The following is a 20,883-nucleotide window of genomic DNA, read 5'->3' as shown; positions in this document are numbered from 1 at the left end:
TGCTTCAGCGCCACCAGATCCTCCATCTATGGTTTCCACACCGTCGCCTGGCCCTGCCTCATCTGGTCCTGCCTCGCCCGGTCCTGCGGCTGCCACGCCACCATCAGGTACATGTCCTGTTCGGACGGCACATATTGCATAGCCGTCTCATCCATGTTCGCCACGTCAACACTGCCAGCCACTTTCCAAGCAGTTGGCTGGACATCATTGTTGTTTTGGGCCTGAACTCTGTCGCCGCTGCCATCCGTGCGGCCGGCCCCCCTTTTCCCCTTGGCTCCTGTGCTGTCGGCCTCTGGGTCGACCCCCTGAACTATCTGTGAACTGTTGCTGAGCTCCTGCGTTTCTTGTGGATTTTTTGTTTTGGACTCAGTCCCTCCGTCCTGGTCGCCCACCGCCCGCCATTGTTCGTCCTGTATCCGAGGTCTGACTAACGAACAAACTCTCCTTTCCAGCACCCCGGCATAGACTTTCCCAGAGAGGCTGAGGAGTGTGAACACCCCTATAGTTGGAACACATCCACCACCACAGTCGGCCATTCAAGTCTGCAGCTCACCACCTGCGCTATACACAGTACAGGTAGACCACAGCTTTCCCGTCCTGAGTCGCCTGATATTTTGCCAGAATCACTTCAAGGCAGTCCAAAAGTCTTTTTCCATGGCCTCTCCGACCTTCTCCTACACCCAAGTTTTTGCTTCAGCCACTGCCCAAGCCATGTTCAGCTTGGCCTGTCATGCTGCAGCTGCATCTAAAGTCCCACAGGCTAAGCCCGGCTGGATTTCTTCTTCAGCCTGGTGGCTCCCTTCATCTCTGGTGTCCACCATTCGTTACCACCATGACAGAGACCAACCGCCTTGTGGTGTAGAGCTCAGTGTAGCAGCTTCAGCAATGGAGATGCTCAACATGGTCCATTCCGACTCAGTGTCCCCTGTCTCATTGGGAATGCTCTTAAAGCTCTGCTGAAGGTGTGTGTTAAAGAGCTCACGAACCAGGGTCTGTGCTAGGTGTTCCCAGTGCACCCTCACTATACATTTAAGTACACCAGGTCTCTCCAGCATCCTCCCCCGGCATCTGATTCAACTCACCACCAGGTGGTGATCAGTTGACAGCTCAGCCCCTCTCTTCAACCAAGTGTCCAGAATTTATGGTAATACGATTACAAAATCAAACATTGACCTGCGGCTTAGGATTTCTGTCAGGTTTATATTGTTGATTGTCATTTATGCTTAGAAATATTTACTCATATATGCTTAGAGTTTTATAATCGATTGCATAATGATAGGATGTCTGATCCTTAGCAGTCTGCAAAGACTCTGTGTGTCTCCCAGAGCACTCTGGCATGCACACACATCTTAAGGTCATGAGAGAGGTCGTACTTTCTCTTACTGATTTATGGTATAGGAGGACACCTACTTTGTATATGCTTAAGTATAAGTGCCTGTTGTTTAGGTGGACCGCTGGACTCCTGGCACCAGCTTTGGGAGTCTTCACAGGGTCACATTTTGACACCCCCCCCCACCCCCTCTCACACACACACACACACACACACACACACACACACACACACACATGCCTGTACGTACACACAGACAAGGTACTCTTTGTTTACATGTATGCCTCTGTAAGACGTCATATGTTAATGAACTTATGCATATTCATGTAACCACAATAAAGAGCAGTGTTACGAGGGAGCAGACGAGAGCGACTGGGGTGAGCGACAGGAACACGCTTGTCACAGTTCTCTCCCTCGTACATGAGATCAAAGAGCTCTGCTTGGTGTGCCATGCTTTTTGCTGTTGTAGTAGAATTGTCTTGTTCCAGCGGTGGGTCTGTGCTAGACAGACGCATCAATGTCCCAGTGCCCTGTGCACTTATGGACACCCGTATGTTCGAACATGGTGTTCGTTATGGACAAACTGTGGTTTGCACAGTCCAGTAACAAAAAACCCCTTGGGTTCAGATCCAGGATGCTGTTCCTCCCAGTCGAGCCCCTCCAGGTCTCACTCTCCCTGAAAATCTCCCAGTAGGAGAACAGTCCCCAGGTGGAGTACCCTCAAGCACCCCAGGGACCCCAAGAAGGCTGGGTACTCTGATCTGTTGTTTGGTGCATATGCGAGGACAACAGTCAGGACCCATTCCCCAACCCACAGGGAACAAACCTTCTCATCCACAGGGAGAAACCCTGCAAGCTGAAGGGACACTAGGATACCCACCACAGCTCGCCCCCTCTCACCAAGGGCAATTCCAGACTGAGACAGAGTCCAGTGTCACAGTCTGGCTACAAAGCAGACTGTTGAGTGAGGAAGAGGACCCAAGTGCAGACACGCAAGAACAAAACTTAATCTTAACAGAAAACAAGCTGTTCATTAAGCCTGACAAAATAAATGCAAACAAAGGGCATGGGTGAAACTGAACAATAACCTAAACTTGGTGGACTAAAATTAAAACATGATATAACCTTAAACATGGAGACCTGGCATGGATACATAGAAAGACCTGGAAACATGACGTGAACTTAGCAGACGATCTGATGATGAATGACTGGAAACAGACTAAATGCACACATGAGGTGATATGGGGAAGTGGAAACACATGGGGAAACAGCTGATATGAATGAACATAACATCACAGGAGGAGAGTAAAACTAAACACATGGATCGCAGAAGCACAATACCTCTTCAAAATAAAACAGGAAACTTAATGAGACGCAGACATGACAACAAGAGCTTGACAACATAAGATGCACAGACACGACACACATGAAGGCAAAGGAAACTTAAACACTGGGGTTGAAGACCCAAGGTGATCTGAAAGATTAAACTACAACAAGGCAACCTAGGCAAAACAGAAATGAACTTAGAAAACCTAAAGGACTTAAACATAAACATAAACTAAAACTCAAAACTTTGGGTCAAAAGACACAGGATCATGACTTCCAGCCCCTCTCCAGGAGATTGGTTCCTGACACCAAGCGATGTGTTGACGGTAACCCGACCTGTAAACGGGGTGGCTGTAGCTCAGGTGGCAGAGCAGGTCAGCCACTAATCAGAAGGTCGGTGGTTCGATCCCAGGCTGCCTCCTGGCTGCATGCCAAATATCCTTGGGCAAGATACTAACCCCATGTTTGCCTACTGGTGGTGGTCAGAGGGCCCGGTGGCGCCTGTGTCCGGCAGCCTCGCCTCTGTCAGTGCGCCCCAGGGCAGCTGTGGCTACAATGTAGCTTGCTATCGCCAGTGTGTGAATGTGTGTGTGAATGGGTGAATGACTGAATGTAGTGTAAAGCGCTTTGGGGTCCTTAAGGACTAGAAAAGCGCTATACAAATGCAGGCCATTTACCATTAAACCTCATGCACTAACTCAGACTCCATCCCCACCAGAGAGTTGACATTCCATGTACCAATTGCTAGTCTTGTCTGTGAAGGTTCTCAGTCATCCAGGTCATCGTAGTCAAAGGAGCTTGCAAAGAAAAGCATCTTCTTTAAGTTGCTTGAAGACGTTTCACCTCTCATCCGAGAAGCTTCTTCAGTTCTAAGGTCAAATGGTGGAGAGTCCCAGATTTAAACCTATGGTAGCAAGGTGTTTTGCAATGTTATAACATTATAACATTGCGAAACACCTTGCTACCATCCTTGCTCCTCTCGTGGGGAACACCCCACACCACATCAAGAACTCCACCGACTTCACTGACATGGTCCAGAAACTTACCCTGGATCCAGATGAAATGATGGTGTCCTTTGATGTAGTCTCCCTCTTCACTTGCATACCCACCACGGAGGCCGTGGAGACTGTCAGAAAACGACTACAGAAGACAGCTCCTTGGAAGACAGGACCAACTTCACACCCGATCAGATCTGCACACTGTTAGACCTCTGCCTCACCACCACATATTTCAAATACAACGAAGGCTTCTACAGACAAAAACATGGCTGTGCCATGGGCTCCCCCGTGTCACCTATTGTAGCCAACCTTTACATGGAGGAAGTGGAAAGAAAGGCTCTTGGCTCTTTCAAAGGAAGAGTACCCAGCCACTGGTACAGATATGTACACGACACCTGGGTCAAAATCAAAAGACAAGAAGTGGAATCCTTCACTGCGCACATTAACGCTGTGGATAAAAACATCAAGTTCACCAGGGAAAACACAAAGAACGACTGTTTGCCTTTCCTGGACTGCGCTGTGCACATTGAAGAGAATGGAAACCTCAACATCGAAGTTTACCGGAAGCTCACACACACAGACCAGTACCTCCTCTTTGACTCCCATCACCCTCTGGAACACAAACTTGGAGTAATTAGGACCCTACACCACCGGGCAGAACATGTTCCCTCTAAGCCTGAAGGGAAAAAGAAGGAACACACACATGTAAAGGAAGCACTCAAAACATGTGGCTATCCTAAATGGGCGTTTATAAAGTCAGCAAAGAGGCACAGAAAAGAAGATCAGACACCAGCGAGGGAGGATAAGAAAGACAGATGCAACAACACTGTCATCCCCTATGTAGCCGGTGTATCAGAGAAACTCAGGAGAGTTTTCTCCAAGCACGACATCCCAGTGCATTTCAGACCCAGCAACACACTCAGACACAAACTGGTTCACCCAAAAGACAAAACTCCTAAAGACAGACTTAACAACATGGTGTATGCTGTACAGTGCAGCGAGGAATGCCCAGACCTCTACATCGGAGAGCCCAAACAGCCACTTCACAAGCGCATGGCACAACATAGAAGAGCCACCTCCATAGGACAAGACTCAGCTGTCCATCTGCATCTAAAGGTCAAAGGTCACTCTTTCGAGGATGCCAATGTTCACATTTTGGACAGAGAGGACAGATGGTTTGAAAGAGGAGTGAAAGAAGCATCTATGTCCACTGTGAGCGACCATCTTTGAACAGAGGCGGTGGTTTACGACACCAACTGTCTGCCATCTATAATCCAGTTTTGAGTTCCCTCCCCAGATGCCTTAACACCCACTCACATCCTGGGCCATCTGACCTCAGGAAATCGCATGATAAGGTGGGGCCAGGTTTCACAATGAGCTCACCCGAAACCCTGGCTGATTGGGACCCACACCCAGTTTCACACCTTGGCTCAGGCGATTAGAGGATCATCAGGGGGTCCTTTTGTCCCTGTGCGGGGGATATTCTCCAACTAGGTTTAAATCTGGGACTCCCCACCATTTGACATTAGAACTGAAGAAGCTTCTCGGATGAGAGGTGAAACGTCTTCAAGCAACTTAAAGAAGTCCAGACGCTTTTCTTTGCAATTGCTAGTCTTGGTAGCCAGGGATCCATCCGCCAGGGCCTCTGTTCCTGGCCACCGCCCAACACACATCGCACCCGACCGCTATGGCACCTCCTGCGGCTGTTGGGTCTACAGGAGGATGGGCCCAGGTCCCCTTATTCGAACTGTGCCTGGCTGGCCCCCATGAATCGCTCTTTGTCTGGTCCCTCACCCAGGACCAATTTGCCATGCGAGACCCTGCCAGTGTGCAAAACTGGAAATGTGGAAAATGTAGCAGGAGTCTCTGATGTGGGGATTACTGAAAGAGAGGGAGAGGGTAATTAATTCCTAAATGAAAGGCAGTGAGTTAGGAGCAATGTCTTACTTTGCAGGCAAAAATAGTGTCTAGTTGAGCAGCAGGATGAGACAGATGGTTAATCCCATCCTTTATTTCCAGAGATCCAGAGTGAAGCGGCGGGCAGGCAGGTGAGGCAGACACGGCTGAAGCGTGTAGCCTGAGTGGATAGGGTATCCAACTGTCTTGTTTTAGCCGGGACATAAAGCTACCTTAAATGTCCCTTATATTGACGTTTACCTGCACTGTCAGTTTCTGACCAGCAATCTTGACTGCAATTGTATCAGACGCACACCAGATGTGAGGAGTAATATGTGATTAATAAAAATAAGGTGCCATTTGGTCTGCATAGCATAATAAACTGGGTAAGTGAAGTCTGTATTTACAGTATATTATTACAGTATATATTTTTTCTTTTTTGCTTATTTTTAAAAGGAAATGCCCGTGTAATTTCTGTTATCATTTACTGTATTGTTTAATAATGTTTTAGATGAGGAACTGATTAAATTGAATACGATATTTTTTTAACTCTGGACTCTGGCAGCCCTGCTGCCCTTTTGTTGTTGGACTTGTCAGCAGCTTTTGACACGGTCGACCATGACATCCTGTTATCACGGCTAGAATTTCATGCTGGCCTAAAACGATCTGCCGTACAGTGGTTTCGGTCCTACTTGTCAGAAAGGTCTTTTCATGTCAATATGGGCCCCCATAACTCCAAAATAGCCCCTCTTAAATACGGTGTACCTCAAGGCTCTATTTTGGGTCCTGCCCTGTTCGCACTCTATTTGTTGCCATTGGGCTCCATCTTCTCGCGGTACAGCATTTCATTTCACTGTTTTGCTGATGATTTGCAGATTTATCTACCTTTAAAAGCAGGGTCAGACCATCCCCAGCTCTTATTACGCTGCCTTGACGATGTCAAACAGTGGTGGTCATTTAATTTTTTAAAGGTAAATGAAAATAAAACTGAGGTTGTCATTTTTGGCAACTTTAATCATATCGACAGCACTCTGGGCACCCTTTCCTCGTATTGTAAATCACATGTAAAAAACCTCGGTGTCTACATTGATGGTTCTTTTAAATTGAATAAGCAGGTGAGTGCAGTAGTTCAGTCCTGTTTTTTTCAGTTAAGACAGCTGGCCATTGTAAAGCCATACCTCCCGGCTAACGTCTTTGAACGTGTTATTCACCTTTTTCTTACTTGCAGATGAGACTACTGCAATTCATTGTATTATGGTCTAGATCAGGCCACCATCCATTGTCTTCAGATGGTTCAAAATGCAGCTGCTCGCCTGCTAACTGGTACCAAACGGAGAGAGCATATAACCCCAGTTTTAGCTTCTTTACACTGGCTTCCTGTCGCCTACAGGATCCAATTTAAACTTTTACTTATTGTTTTTAAGTCACTTAATGCCCGAGCCCCTCCTTACCTGTCTGAGCTCCTCTCTGCCTATGCTCCAGGAAAAGCCACGAGGTCTAGCTCAAAACTAATGCTATCCATCCCACGGACTAATCTCAAATCCCATGGTGATAGATCCTTGTCTGTGGCAGGTCCCAGACTTTGGAATAGTCTCCCCTTAAATATTAGATCTGCACAAACACTTGAGCAATTTAAATCATTACTAAAGACACATTTTTATGCCCTGGCTTTTAACACACTATGACCCAAGCATTTGAAATAGTTTTAGTTATTGTTTTAATTCTTTTATTGTCCTATTATTGTTTTATACTGTTAGTATTGTATTACATTTTTGCTTTTTAATGCCATTTTTATATTGTTAAGCACTTTGTGCAGCATCGGCTGTTTGAAATGTGCTGTAGAAATAAACTTGACCTTGACCTTGACCACCATCAGCACAGCTGAGTGTGCATTGAGTGTCTCCAAAGTCTCCCTTATTTGATAGTTAGTAGTTAGTAAGCCCATGAGGTGATGAGTGATTGCAGATGAACAGCGAAGCAAGTTGCAGGTGAGTTGAGTACTGTTCCAGGAAAAACAAACTGGGCACACAAGAACACCACAGTTAGAATATGACGAGGCCATGCACAAACCCCTGACCCTGAAGAGAACTGAACACCAGAGGCCACACGCCCTGAGGATAACTATGTGTCATCCCCAGAAGAAGGAAGAGGGAGGCACACGGTGGAGCCTTCATAGCCAAAGGTCAAGAGGCCCAAAGGACCAGAGCCAACGGGCAACTGGCAGTGGTGGGTCATCCCTGCATGAGCAGGACAGGGCCATTATTCCTCAGATCCTCCAGAACAGCCTAGCACCGGCTGTTAGAGCAGAAAATCCGGGCTCACAAAAGTATGAGAATGGGAATAGCAACACTACCTTCAGTGCCACTGTGTGAAGTTCTGGGTATTCTCCCGTAACTTTAATCTGAAGGAAACAATAGGTTGGGATGTGAATAGAGCATTTTACTTCTACATACATTTCCTTGATGTTGTAAGTTTGTGGTTAATTTAATACTCTCAGTAAAATAAATAGCAAAGAACAATCCGGTAGGCCTACATTTTCCCCTCTGTCTTCCTTTAGGTACCTGGCAGTGCTGAACTGTGCTGCTGTGGGATAGAGGAAATACAATTAATTTGAGGTTGAATATTTACCAAATTTAGAGTAAAAAAAACTTATGAACTAATCTCTCTCTCTCTCTCTCTCTCGCTCTCTCTCTCTCTCTCTCTAGGAAGATTTATAAGAAGCTGAAGCAGTGTTTCAGCTCAGTGGGGACAGGGCAACGGGACATTTTGTTAGTTATTTCTAAACTAAACCTTTAATTGACCTTATGTTCTTTCCCTGACAATGAATTGCTTTAGTATTATAACACTCACTCATCCTCCGGTGAGCTTAATGTGTAAGGTGCATGTGGTGTCAGTGCAGTCCAGTTTCAAGAAAAGGTAAATTATTTATTGATGTGAACCAGTCAATTGTTCTAAATCCAAAGAACAATGATGATAAACACCACACAGGTCTCCTTTTTCACCCTTACTGGCTATTTTGACACAGGACGTGTCACTTACTTGTGCTTCATTGTTATTCTTGCTTTATATATTTTCATTGTAGGTTCCAATGTTCTGCTGATTGTGGTTATCTGTGTGAACAGAAGCTTACATGAACCTATGTACATGTTTCTGTGCAGCCTGTTTGTGAATGAGCTGTATGGTAGTACAGGGCTGTTTCCGTCCCTCCTGGTTCAGATCCTCTCTGATGTTCACACTGTTTCTACCGGTATCTGTTTCCTGCAGGTTTTCTGTGTACATTCATATGGGGCTGTAGAATATTTAAATTTAGCCATCATGTCTTATGACAGGTACCTCGCTATCTGCTGTCCTCTGCAATACAACACACATATGACATCAAAAAAAATCAGCATACTTATAGCTGCAACGTGGTTCTATCCTTGTTTTGCAATGGTTGTCTTGCTATCTTTAACTTCACCTTTGCAGTTCTGTGGAAACACAATTTATAAAGTATACTGTGACACACACTCTGTTGTGAAGTTAGCATGCTCAGACACCACTGTGATCAACTTGTATGGCCTCCTTGCTACTTTTAGCACAATCTTTGGTGCTTTGCTTTTCATTCTTTACACCTACATGAAGATTCTGCTGGTTTGTTTTGCTGGTTCTGATCAGACGAGACAGAAGGCTGTCAGTACCTGCACGCCTCACCTGGCTTCCATATTGAACTTTTCCTTTGGAGCGAGCTTTGAAATTTTACAGAGCAGATTTAATACGAAAAATGTGCCAAACATGCTGCGCATATTTTTATCATTATATTTTCTTACATGCCAGCCGCTCTTCAATCCTGTGATGTACGGCCTGAAAATGACCAAAATCCGCAACATCTGTAAAAGTCTGATAACAAACACACACCTCTGAAATAACAGTTATTGACCTTTTTTAAGCCTATATGTGTATGGTGTATTACTTTTCTTCTCTTACAAATTCTGCCTCTGAATTGTAATTTTCAGAACACCTCCACCAATCCACTACAGTTGGGTAATATTAGACATTTAGGTATACATTTTCCACCAGGCTCTCAGACTTGAATTACATTCCCCTACTGAAAATGTTAGAGGATGATCTCACATGTAGGAAAACTTTTACCTCATGGGAAGAGTAGTTGCCAATAAAGTGATGATTTTGCCTAAAATAAACAAGTTTTGAACTGGTCACAAATAACCCTTGTATTGCTTGGTTTACATCACTAGATTCAAACTTTTGGAAGTTTTAAGGAAAAATAAACTGTTATGGATAAATATAAAAACTCTGCAAAAGCCCAAACACAATGGTGATCTTTTTATTACTACATTTTATCTCATGCAATAGATTGTCATATATTTCAAAATGGACCTTCTAGGTCCCTTGGCTGGACCTAGAAAAATTTCTAATCTCGCACTCATCAGCTCCAGTATTAAGAATCATGACTGCTTTCAAAGCCTTCACATAAACACCTCTTATGGTGGAAATTTTTAAAAAGAACTTCACCTCTTCATTTATCCCATGTCAACTAACAGCCATTTGGAACAATCCAGAAATTTGCATTGAAAAGAAAATACTACATTTATTTTTGTCATTCATGAGAAAGCGATTTTAAAAAATGTAGAAAATACTGTGGAAACTTTATTTCAGCTTATATCAAAATAAAGAATCAGAAACAGTAAATTTACTGAATATAATCAAATCCATCACACGACTGAATCTAGAAATACCTACATGGGGAACAGAATTTCCAAAATACAGTATCTCCAAATTGTGATAAAAATGTATGTTAATTAAGATTAGATTAATTTTCCAGATTGGAGTTGTAAAGGAATTAAATACTTAGAACATATATTAGAAGGAACAGAATTTATTCCATTTGACAGACTAGTTATATAATATGGGATCAACAAGAAAAGATTTTTAGAATATCAACAAACTATTGTATTCTAATTTTTGCTTCATAACTTTTGCACTGTCCACTTCCTGCTGTGACAAAACAAATTTCCCACGTGTGGGACTAATAAAGCTTATTTTATCTTATCTTATCTTAAATCCATAGTAAAAAAGAAATTTAACCTCAGTCAAGTTGAATTACAAACTCCACCAAGTGCGCTACATTTTCTTACTCTTAAATCCCCCAAATTATTGTCTAAAATATACAGAACACTTTCTAAAATAGATGAATCAATATCACTTCCTATTGCAAAGTGGGAAGCAGATTTATCAGTCAAACTTCTGGTCTCAGGTATGCTTAAAAACCTTTAAATTGATTAGAAATCCCAGTCTGCAATTAATACAATACAAAATACTACATAGAGTGCACTATACAGGTCATCGGATGTTCCAGATGGGCTTTACATCTTCCAACAACTGCTCACACTGTCAAGGCAATACACCAGACAATTACATCCAGGCTCTTTGGTTCTGTCCACCAGTGCAGAAGATTTGGTGCGGGATATGTGAAGACTTATCAAAGTGTCTGAAATGTAAAATTCCAACCTCCCCTTTAGTGTGTTTGTTGGGCAAATTGGATGATGTCACTACAGAAACTAATACAGTCCACATGGCTTTTACTGCCCTATGCATCGCCAAGAAAACGGTCCTCATGAACTGGAAAAATAAAAATAATCTTAATTCTAGCCAATATAGAAACCATCTAATAGATCACATTAGTCTCGAGACAGCCTCTGCCACCACATTAGATCATCCGTCTGAGCCCCTTTGATCGGCTCCATCACCTAGCAGGGGTGGGGGGGCGTGGTTTGGTCCCGCCTTAGGGCATCTGGAGAATCCCTAGGGACGTTATCCCTGGAGGGCTTAATCCAGGGGTTGTGGTCATAACCTGGTTAGTGGCTCTGGTTGCTCTTAGAGGGTGTTCTCCTCTTCTCCGCGTGCAGCAGGGCTGGGGGAGGGTCTGTGCTGGCGGACGTAGGTTACTGACCTGGTAGCCTGGCTGCCCCTGAGTGGATCTGGCAGGCGTGGGGGTTCGGGGGTGCTTCGCCTCCGTGCTAGGGCTCTGGCTGGGCCTTGGGGGCTTCGGTCCTCGTTGGTGTGTCGCCGAGGTTGTGGGCGGGTGGTTGCACGGGGGCTCAGCCCTGGCGCAGGGGGCGTCTGGTGCATCGGCCTAACTGGGGGGCTCTTTAACTGGCAGGGAGGTTGTTCCATCCTTGCAGGAGTCCACTCTGCAGGAGAGGGAGAGACATAGGAGAGGTGGAGAATAAACTTAACCTGGGTGTCTACTATTGTGTAGTCTGGGAGATGATTGAATGTTGGGTGGGTACAGTTTCCTCTGCGATGGGTCGGGTAGGCTGCCCCGGGTCCTGTGGGGCTTGGTGGTGCTGCTGCCGTAGGCCCCGGTCTGGATGGGCTTGGGCTCCCTTGCCTTGGTGGGTGCCGAAGGACGGGGGTGCCTACTTTTCCTGCCCATCACCGGCTGCCACCCCAAGGGCCTTGGGGTGCGGGTGTGTCACCAGGGTGCAGGGGAGGCATCCCCCGTCCCCTTCTGGCCACCTGTGCCTCAATTTTATTCCACAACTTAGACATCCACATTACTCACAATCACATAACACATACATATAGGGCCTTGACGGTCTGTGTATTCAACCCCACCTCTGGCGCCGGTGCCCACCTCTCAATTTTAAATCCATGTAGACATTGAGGGTTCTCGGGAGGGGCTGTGCTAACACCTGCTGCTCTCTGGCAGCAGCACCATGCTCTCCCGTGTTTTAAATGCACCTTAGAACAACACGCAGCAACACTACACATGAGCGAGAGAAGGGAGGTTTGGGGTCTTCACACACCCCCATTCACTGCTGGCCATCGGGGCGGGGGGGCTGGAAGGAGGTGTTGGCCGTCCGATTGGGATCTGGGATGCGGGGCCTCCCTGCTGCTGCGGAGCCTGGGTGGTCTGCTTGCCTCCACCCCGGGGGAAAGAGTAACATCTCCTGGGTCTAGCTGCCGTTTCCCCCTCTGGGGGCGAGGGTACCTGGACCCGGGGTATGTTTGGGAAGTGTGATTGTGTGAACATGTCCATTTATGTCTATCCTTACGTTGGGTGAGTGCTCAGTATTTGTATATGTGTGCATGAGGGTGGAATGCATGTTTGTGTCTGTGTGTGCCTGTTTGTCTGTGTCTATGTCAGGTCGGGTCTTAGATTTCTGTGAATTTGCTTTACAGAAAAAATGACAGCATTTTTTCTGTAAAGCAAATTTACCTTGCCTATGGGTATAAATAAAGTTACCTTGACCTTGACCTTGACTCCACCTCTCTGGGAACTCCCAGGCCCTCCGAAGTATGGAGGCCTATCTCCCCTCACCACACTCCCTGCCGGTAACTGATGCCCTCAGGGGTCGGTGCGTTGGTGGTTCTTGGTGTCCGGGGCTGGGCGCTCAGGTATGTACCAGCTCACTCCCGGTGGCTACTTGGCGGGGCCTAGCGCCTGTTGCTTGGTCAGGCCTCTTCCAGTGCGTAGGGGGCCCTCGATCCTCCGGCTCGGTTCACTCTGGCACAGCTGGCCGCCGGCAGAGCCGGCGGGCACGCCAGTGCAGCCCCCTCTGGCTTCTGCTCTGTGGCTACTGGGTGACCCCTTGTCTGGGGCTCTCCTCAGCAGTTCCCTGGACGGTGGCACGGATGCCACCGAGAGAATAACTTCAAGGCAGTCCAAAAATATTTTTCCAATGCCTCTCTGAAGTCCTCCCAGACCCGAGTTTTTGCTTCAGCCACTGCCCGAGTCACGTTCTGCTTGGACTGCTGGTATGCATAGGCTGTCTGCAAAGTCCCATATGTTAACCAAACCCAGATCAATGATACGATTATAAGATTGATCATCGATGTGGCCTAGGGTGTTACTCTTGCACAGAAGTCCAGTAACAGAACACTTCTCAGTTTTAGGTCAATCAGACCCTTCCCCCCAGGTTTCACTGTAGTTGCCCACATGAGTGTTGAAGTCTCCCAGAATGACGACCCAGGTGGAGCGCCCTCAAGCAACCCACTGTTAGGGTTGAAAATATTTTATTTTCCTACTAAAGAAAGCTGGTTTCAATCATTTTCATATAAACACTGCAAGTGTGCTCATATGAATTGGCACTCCGTCTTTTGAAGGTCGAAAGCTTTGTTCAGTGTGACTGTCCAGATATATTGTTGAAATGATGTAGAGTGCAGAGGGTTGATTGCAAACACGCTAAATATTTTTAAATTACAGCACTTTAAAGTGACGGGAACATTTCAGTAATGATGATTTTCACTTCATTCATGGATCAAGTATTTCTTTATTTTAGGCAATTTATTGTGTAGTCAGCAGAAATTACACAACCATCAAGCAGACATAGTAATTAAAAAATATACATAGTAATACAAAAAATGTAACTCTAACCCAAAATCTAGAAGTCGAGAATAAAATAGTAACATTCAAACATCCTAAGGCATTTAAAAGACCCATGGCTGCCTGTAAATAAGGTTTAATTTCTATTTTTTCTTAAGGTTGACTTAAGGTGTAGCCAAAGCCAAGAAACTCCTTAGAAAATGTATGTCTAGGATCATCATGCAAAACTTTACTTCAATTTAAAGGTCTAAGTGTCAGCAGATTTTTACATAAAATGCGGATCTTAGTTATGTTCAGGCCATAAACTAAAGGATTTAATAGTGGTTGGCTTATTAGCCAATATAATGACAGAAATATACGTAACAAAATAGGTACACCGCTCATATTGAACCTACTCTGTAATATTTCAAAGCAAGCTCCGCATGAAAAGTTTAACACACAGGCAAGATGAGGACTGCAGGTAGTGACAGCTTTCTTCCTCACCTGTTTGGAACCAGAAGAACAAACTCTAAGGATTTTTATGTAAGTGTAAAGCATGAATATCAGAGGACAACATACTGTGCATAAAACAATAATAATTCCATATATATTAAGTGCTTTAGTGTCAGAACAAGCCAGCTTTATGACAGAGTAGTTGTCACAGTACATTTTGTCAATAATGTTCCCACAAAGTGGTAAAGTGGAACTCAATGAAATCATGAGAGCACATGCAAGAATAGCATATAACCATATTATAGCAATTAGTATAGCAATCCTCTTGGGTGTCATGTATGTGTTGTATTGCAATGGAAAACAGATAGCGAGATATCTGTCATAAGACATAACAGCCAGATTAAGATATTCAGCACTCCCATAGCAGTGAATACAATAAATCTGCAAGTAACATAAAGATGCAGAAATGATATTAATATCACAGATGATGTGAAGCAGGAGCAGTGGAAACAGAGATGTGCTACCATACAGTGCATTCACAAACAGGCTGCACAGAAACATGTACATAGGTTCATGTAAGCTTCTGTTCACACAGATAACCACAATCAGCAGGAAATTGGTGCAAACTACTGAAATAAAGAAACACATGACAAGCATAAAAAATAAATACTTGAAAATCCCAATATTCAAGAATGCAAGTCTGAAATGTGAGAACTGTGTAGAGTTTGTCATGATTACCACTTCAGTTGATAAAGCTTATTGACGGTGCCCACTGGATGATGTGATTTTAACAGACTGAAACTGTGGTCAGTTTGTCTGTGGTCAGATGAAATTACTCAATGTGAAATCAACATCAGCTTGGTTTTAGACCACTGTGTAAATCCCAGTGTCTACCTGCTGTCCTTACCTGGTCACAGTCAGCCCCTCCTAACTGAGTGAAACTCTGCATTCCCTTTTAACCATTTCAGTTCAGGGAAAGCCCACGGCAAGAGACTGACCCTATTACCCAACATCCCACAGGAAGCGTCTCTTGGTAACGTTGGAAGTTTGTTCTATCAACACAAACAACTATAATCATATTTTGCACTTTAATAAAGAATCCACAGACGTAAGAGGGTTTTTTTTTTATTTGTGGGATGTGTTTGTATGTTTGCTTTTGTATGTGTCCATATTTTAGATTATGATTCCATGACTAACAAGGTCAGTAATAAGGAAAAAGCTACACACTATCATGGGTTCCTTTTGTGTAATGGACACAATGTTTTTTTTTTTTGCCCAGATTGTCCCAGTTTTCCCAGTTAAACACTTAACATTCTAAAGTTACTGGTTTCCCATTTTCCACCTACTTTTTACTGTTAATTTCCTAATGTAATTACGAGTGACAACAGTAGGGTACCAGTATGTGCCTTGAGACGTAGAGAGAGGTATTTGTTGCTGCTTGCCAAAAATGAAGGACATTTTTCAAGCAATATTTATTTGCAGTGTTTTCTTTCGCCCTTATCAGAGCAGCTTTCCAGCTACCTCCATTGTTCCACATCACACACTCTGCACAGATTCGGGTGTTTCCTGGCAGCTCCGACTTACTGCCCTCCTCCTCTGGCCCCGGTGGCTCCTGAAGTAGAGAAGGTGGATTAGGTAATGTTCACCGGCCGTGACAACCAGCCTCCCCTGACACCCTGAACCTGCTGGTGTACCACTGCCCTGCAGCTGAGCCACAAACCACACTTTGCCAGTTGGGTGGGAGAGGAAATCAGCCACGACCATTTGTGCCCCCAGCCTATGGACCACTTTGAACTTAAAAGGCTGAAGAGCAAGAACCCACCGTGAGATCCCGGCATTGGGATCTTTCATGCAGTGGAGCCAGTGCAGGGGGGGCATTATCCAAACAGAAGGTGAAAGGGTGGCCCCGGAGGTAATAATGGAGGAAGTTGACCACCCACCAGATTGCTAAGCACTCTGTCTCCACGATGCTGTACCTGGACTCCCACTCCAAAGGTTTCCTGCTGATGTACACAACCTTTCTTAACTGCTAGGAAAAAACAGCCCCCGGGCATACGTCAGTCTGCATCAGTCTGCAGGATGAAAGGTAGGGAAAAGTTAGAAATGGTGCAGGGGTTCCCCACAGAGAACCTTCTTCACCTGTGCAAAAGCTGCCTGGCACTGTTCTGTCCAATTGACCAGATCTGGTCCAATCAGGGACATCCTTTTGGATGAGATAAGTTAAGGGGCTGCTCAGCTCCACAAAGTTCAGGACGAACCATGGATAAAAACCAGCCAGCGCCAAGAGCTGTCACACCTCTGTTTTAGTCTTAAGATGGGGGCAGGCTGTGATAGCCATTGTTTTATCCACCTGCAGGCGCACCTGCCCACCTACCATGTGGTACCCCAAATATAGTCCAAATATAGTGGACTGTGGCCACCCATTGCCCAGGCAGCACATGCAGCCTGTGAACGGAACACCTGGCCTATGAGGCCAGTGTTAACAGACCTCTCTGCATTGAATCATGCTTGTTATTAATCTCTGTCTCTCTTCCACAGCATGTCTTTATCCTGCTTTCCTTCTCTCACCCCAACCAATCACAGCAGATGGCCCCGCCCCTCCCTGAGCCTGGTTCTGCCGGAGGTTTCTTCCTTCTTCCTTACAATAAATGACTGTTACTGTGATTTTGCACTGTATAAATACAATAGAATTGAATTGAAATAGATATAATAATGAGTCTTTTTCTTCAGACAGCTTTCAATTTGTTTCCACTCATGTACTGTTGCATGAGATAAACATGCAACTGTTTCTGTTTGGTTTTGATAACTGATCGTGTGCCAGCCACAGGCCTGCACTTCATCTGTCACCACAGATGATCCAATTGGTAGGTAAAGTAGGAGCTAAGTGCATGATATTTAAGCCTAGAGAGAGACCTAGCTGTGGGAACAGACTCTGTGGATTTGCCTGAACTGGAGCCAATGAATTATCAGACTTCTATTAAGGGCACTTTGGATGATTGTTGAACACTGACTATAAACAAAACACACTGAACTTAACCTCCCAAGTCTGCATTTTGAGTCCTGCAGCTCTCCTTAGTTATGACACCTCCTCAGTAAATTAACAATATGTGCTGCTAGGATATGCTCTGCATATGTATTTTTGTATGGTCTTTATATGAAATGCCTTGAAGAACCTGTCTTTGTGATTTAATTCTATATAAACAACATTAAAATTGAAACTTAAAAATTGTTTTTTTATTTTTCACATGCAGTGATCGAAACTGAAGATGGAAAATTATAACTCAAAGCCCTACACTGAACTTATTATTTGGTTAAACACACACACATACATTTTTCATATCCAGCATAAATGCTGTATCTTTTGGGTCTGACAGCAAAGTAGCACCCCACACCCTATGGCAGCTGTGACAGGTTCCAGCGACCCTGATAAGGATAACCAGAACAGAGCAGATGGATGTTTTCTCACTTCCATTTTCACTGGTTACTGCAACAAAGTCAGTGACTGTTTAATCTGTTGGTTTGCAGAAATTTCAGGCATAAGCAGGCGTTTATAAAATGGAAGAAATCACATCTGTATCGGGATAAAGAGAAAAACCTGTTTACTAACTTACATTTATTAAATCTAAAAGGCAAAGAAACTGGGATTAAATCTGTGCACCAAATCAGCTGTACCATTATCCCTAACTAACAACCTGACTGCCAAAAATGATCTTGTAGCCTTTAGGCTAACTTAACGCTTCTAAATATATTAAATAATGAACTAAGTGATGGCACAATGACTTCTGATTTCAGACACATTAAGACCAAAAACAATACCAGTTCAGACAATTCTGTGTTTAGTTTATTATATCATTTCTCATAAGATTTCATTATAATAAGACACTGCAACATTCCTTGTAAACCTGTCAGCTTGAGGCTGAATACAAATCAGAAAAGAGACGGATCAGGAAAACAAAAAAGACAAACTGGATGGATCTTGATTCTGACATGAAGACGTATTTAATCTTCTCCAGAATTGACTGTGGAGAAATTTAACTGCCAAATATTTGCTGAATAAAGCACAAACACATAGTTTTAACTGGATATTATATTTTAAAGTTTGATTTGTGAAAAAGTGTAAAAACCTTCATTCTACAAATTACATTTTTACATGAGACTCGGATTTTGGTCAGATTTAGCCCATAGATTACAGGATTGAAGAGTGGTTGGCACGTCAGCCAATATATTGATAAAAAAATACGCAACATATTTGGGAGCTGTCTCATATCAAATCTGTTTTGTATAATTTCAAAAAAAGCACCACATGAAAAGTTGAGCAGTGAGGCGAGGTGAGGCGTGCAGGTGCTGATGGCTTTGTGTCGTGTCTGTTTGGATCCAGAAAAACAGACTTTAAGGATCCTCATGTAGGTGTAAAAAATTAAAGTTACCAGAAGAACTAAAGTGAACGTGTAGAGTATTCCATAGATGTTATTGGCTGTGGTGTCAGAACAGGCCAGTTTAACAATGGAGTAGTTGTCACAGTACACTTTGTTAATGATGTTCCCACACAGCTGCAGAGGAGCACTCAGAGAAATTAAAACACTTATTGCAAAAAAAGTCAACAACCATGTTAGTGCAATGAGCACAGATACCTTACTAGAACTCATACATGTGTGATATCGCAGAGGACAGCAGATGGCAAGATATCTGTCATAAGAAATAACAGCCAAGTTACTAAACTCAATACTTCCATATGCATAGACACAGAAGATCTGCAAGAAACAAAATGAAGCAGAAACAGTGTGAACATCAGAGAGGATCTGAAGCAGGAGGAACGGAAACAGCCCTGTACTACCATACAGCTCATTCACAAACAGGCTGCACAGAAACATGTACATAGGTTCATGTAAGCTTCTGTTCACACAGATAACCACAATCAGCAGGACATTGGAACCTACAATGAAAATATACAAAGCAAGAATAACAATGAAGCACAAGTAAGTGACACGTCCTGTGTCAAAATAGCCAGCAAGGGTGAAAAAGGAGACCTGTGTGGTGTTTATCATCATTGTTCTTTGGATTCACGATAACTGAATGGGTCACCTAAAAATATGTTGTTTTGTTTATCTTTCCAACATCTCACAGATCTGCTGGCTGTACAACTGGCTCATCAAACCTAATGATAATAAATAAGTTCAGAAGAAACAAGCTCTAAACTTATTGTATATACATTTTCAATGAGAAGCTGGACCTAGATGAAACATAAATCTGTTACAGGAGCAAAGAGCAAGGGTTGGTTTAATGTGTCATCACTGACCATATGCTTATAATAAATAAAGACAATAAAAGTTAAACATAAGCCAAACTTATCGTTCCCTTATCAAAAGTATTCTAATGATTACAACAAAGTCTTGGATGAAATCCTTACATGAGCTGATCTTCTGCTGTCATTGACCTGAAAATTTGATGCATCTTCTAATCTCAGCTGACACCCACCGCAGGAGGCAGAGCTCATTATCTAACACTTATGTTTAAGACTGCCTATTACTGTTTTTAAAAGGACAAAGGGGATTCAGGAAATCCCAGCAAGGAGGCCAAGAAATTCCCCAATCAGGCTTATGTTCTTGTCTTTACAAAGATGATCTTATTTTTCTAACCTCTCCCTGTAAATCCCATTATCTGGTTGTGAACACTTGCACTTTTCTGAATCCTCCATTCTCTTCCAGTTTACTGCTGCTCTCTGCTATCTACACAGTACAGTACTACACTGCTCAGTTACCTGCTCCGTTTTTTATTGTTATTTTGCCTGTCCCATTTGGTTCTTTAGCCATCAAAATTGTTGTCTGAAGGCCAAGAAAGACACCCAACAGATTTACTTTATCAAGTGGATCATCACAGCCTTGCCATATTGGTCTATTTGATCGACCGTTGTTTTCACGATTCTTTTCTTTTCTTTTCTTTTATCCATCCATCTTCTTGCGCTTTATCCGGGGCCGGGTCGCGGGGGAAGCAGCCTAACCAGAGAAGCCCAGACCTCCCTCTCTCCAGCCACCTCCTCCAGCTTACCTGGGGGAACACCAAGGCGTTCCCAGGCCAGCCGAAAGATATAATCTCTCCAGCGTGTCCTGGGTCTGCCCCGGGGCCTCCTCCTGGTGGGACATGTCTCGAACACCTCACCCAGGAGGCGCCCAGGAGGCATCCTTGTCAGATGCCCGAACCACCTCAGCTGGCTCCTTTCGATGTGGAGGAGCAGCGGCTCTACTCTGAGCCCCTCCCGGATGGCTGAACATCTCACCCTATCTCTAAGGGAGAGGCCAGCCACAGCTCGTGGCCATAGGTGAGGGTAGGGACGTAGATCAACCGGTAAATTGAGAGCTCTGCTTTTACACATCAGCGTCCGCATCACTGCGGCCGCAGTACCAATCCGTCTGTCGATCTCCGGATCCCTTCTCCCATCACTCGTGAACAAGACCCCGAGATACTTGAACTCCTGCACTAGGGGCATCAGCTCATCCCCGACCCGGAGTGGGCATTGTTGTGGAAAATTTAACAATAACCTGCATGTGTGAGTCGCTGAAGCACACCCCGTGGTTCCC

The 20,883-nt window shown here is 44.3% G+C and overlaps 2 protein-coding genes and 1 pseudogene across 2 annotated transcripts; 1 reads left to right on the top strand and 2 right to left on the bottom strand.

The window, feature by feature from the left end:
• Nucleotides 1–8,183: 8,183 nt before the first annotated feature.
• LOC146372782 (olfactory receptor 4B13-like) lies at nt 8,184–9,429 on the top strand (annotated as a pseudogene).
• Nucleotides 9,430–14,110: 4,681 nt separating this feature from the next.
• LOC146372781 (olfactory receptor 11A1-like) lies at nt 14,111–15,049 on the bottom strand. Its single transcript, XM_084951570.1, has one exon. The coding sequence runs from the start codon at nt 15,038–15,040 to the stop codon at nt 14,111–14,113; it is 930 nt and encodes a 309-aa protein (XP_084807696.1). The 5' UTR covers nt 15,041–15,049.
• Nucleotides 15,050–18,494: 3,445 nt separating this feature from the next.
• Nucleotides 18,495–19,356, bottom strand: LOC146372780 (olfactory receptor 4B13-like). The gene is given in 2 exon segments (XM_084951385.1): nt 18,495–18,542; nt 18,544–19,356. Coding segments are annotated over 2 exon segments (861 nt in total).
• Between the last annotated feature and the right edge of the window lie 1,527 nt (nt 19,357–20,883).

Source organism: Perissodus microlepis, chromosome 14 (genome assembly GCF_051167445.1).
Source record: "Perissodus microlepis isolate ML-2025 ecotype Zambia chromosome 14, ASM5116744v1, whole genome shotgun sequence".
NCBI classification, from domain to species: Eukaryota; Metazoa; Chordata; class Actinopteri; order Cichliformes; family Cichlidae; genus Perissodus; species Perissodus microlepis.
The sequence above is the reverse complement of the archived record's forward strand: the minus strand, read 5'-3'. Positions and strand labels throughout refer to the sequence as shown.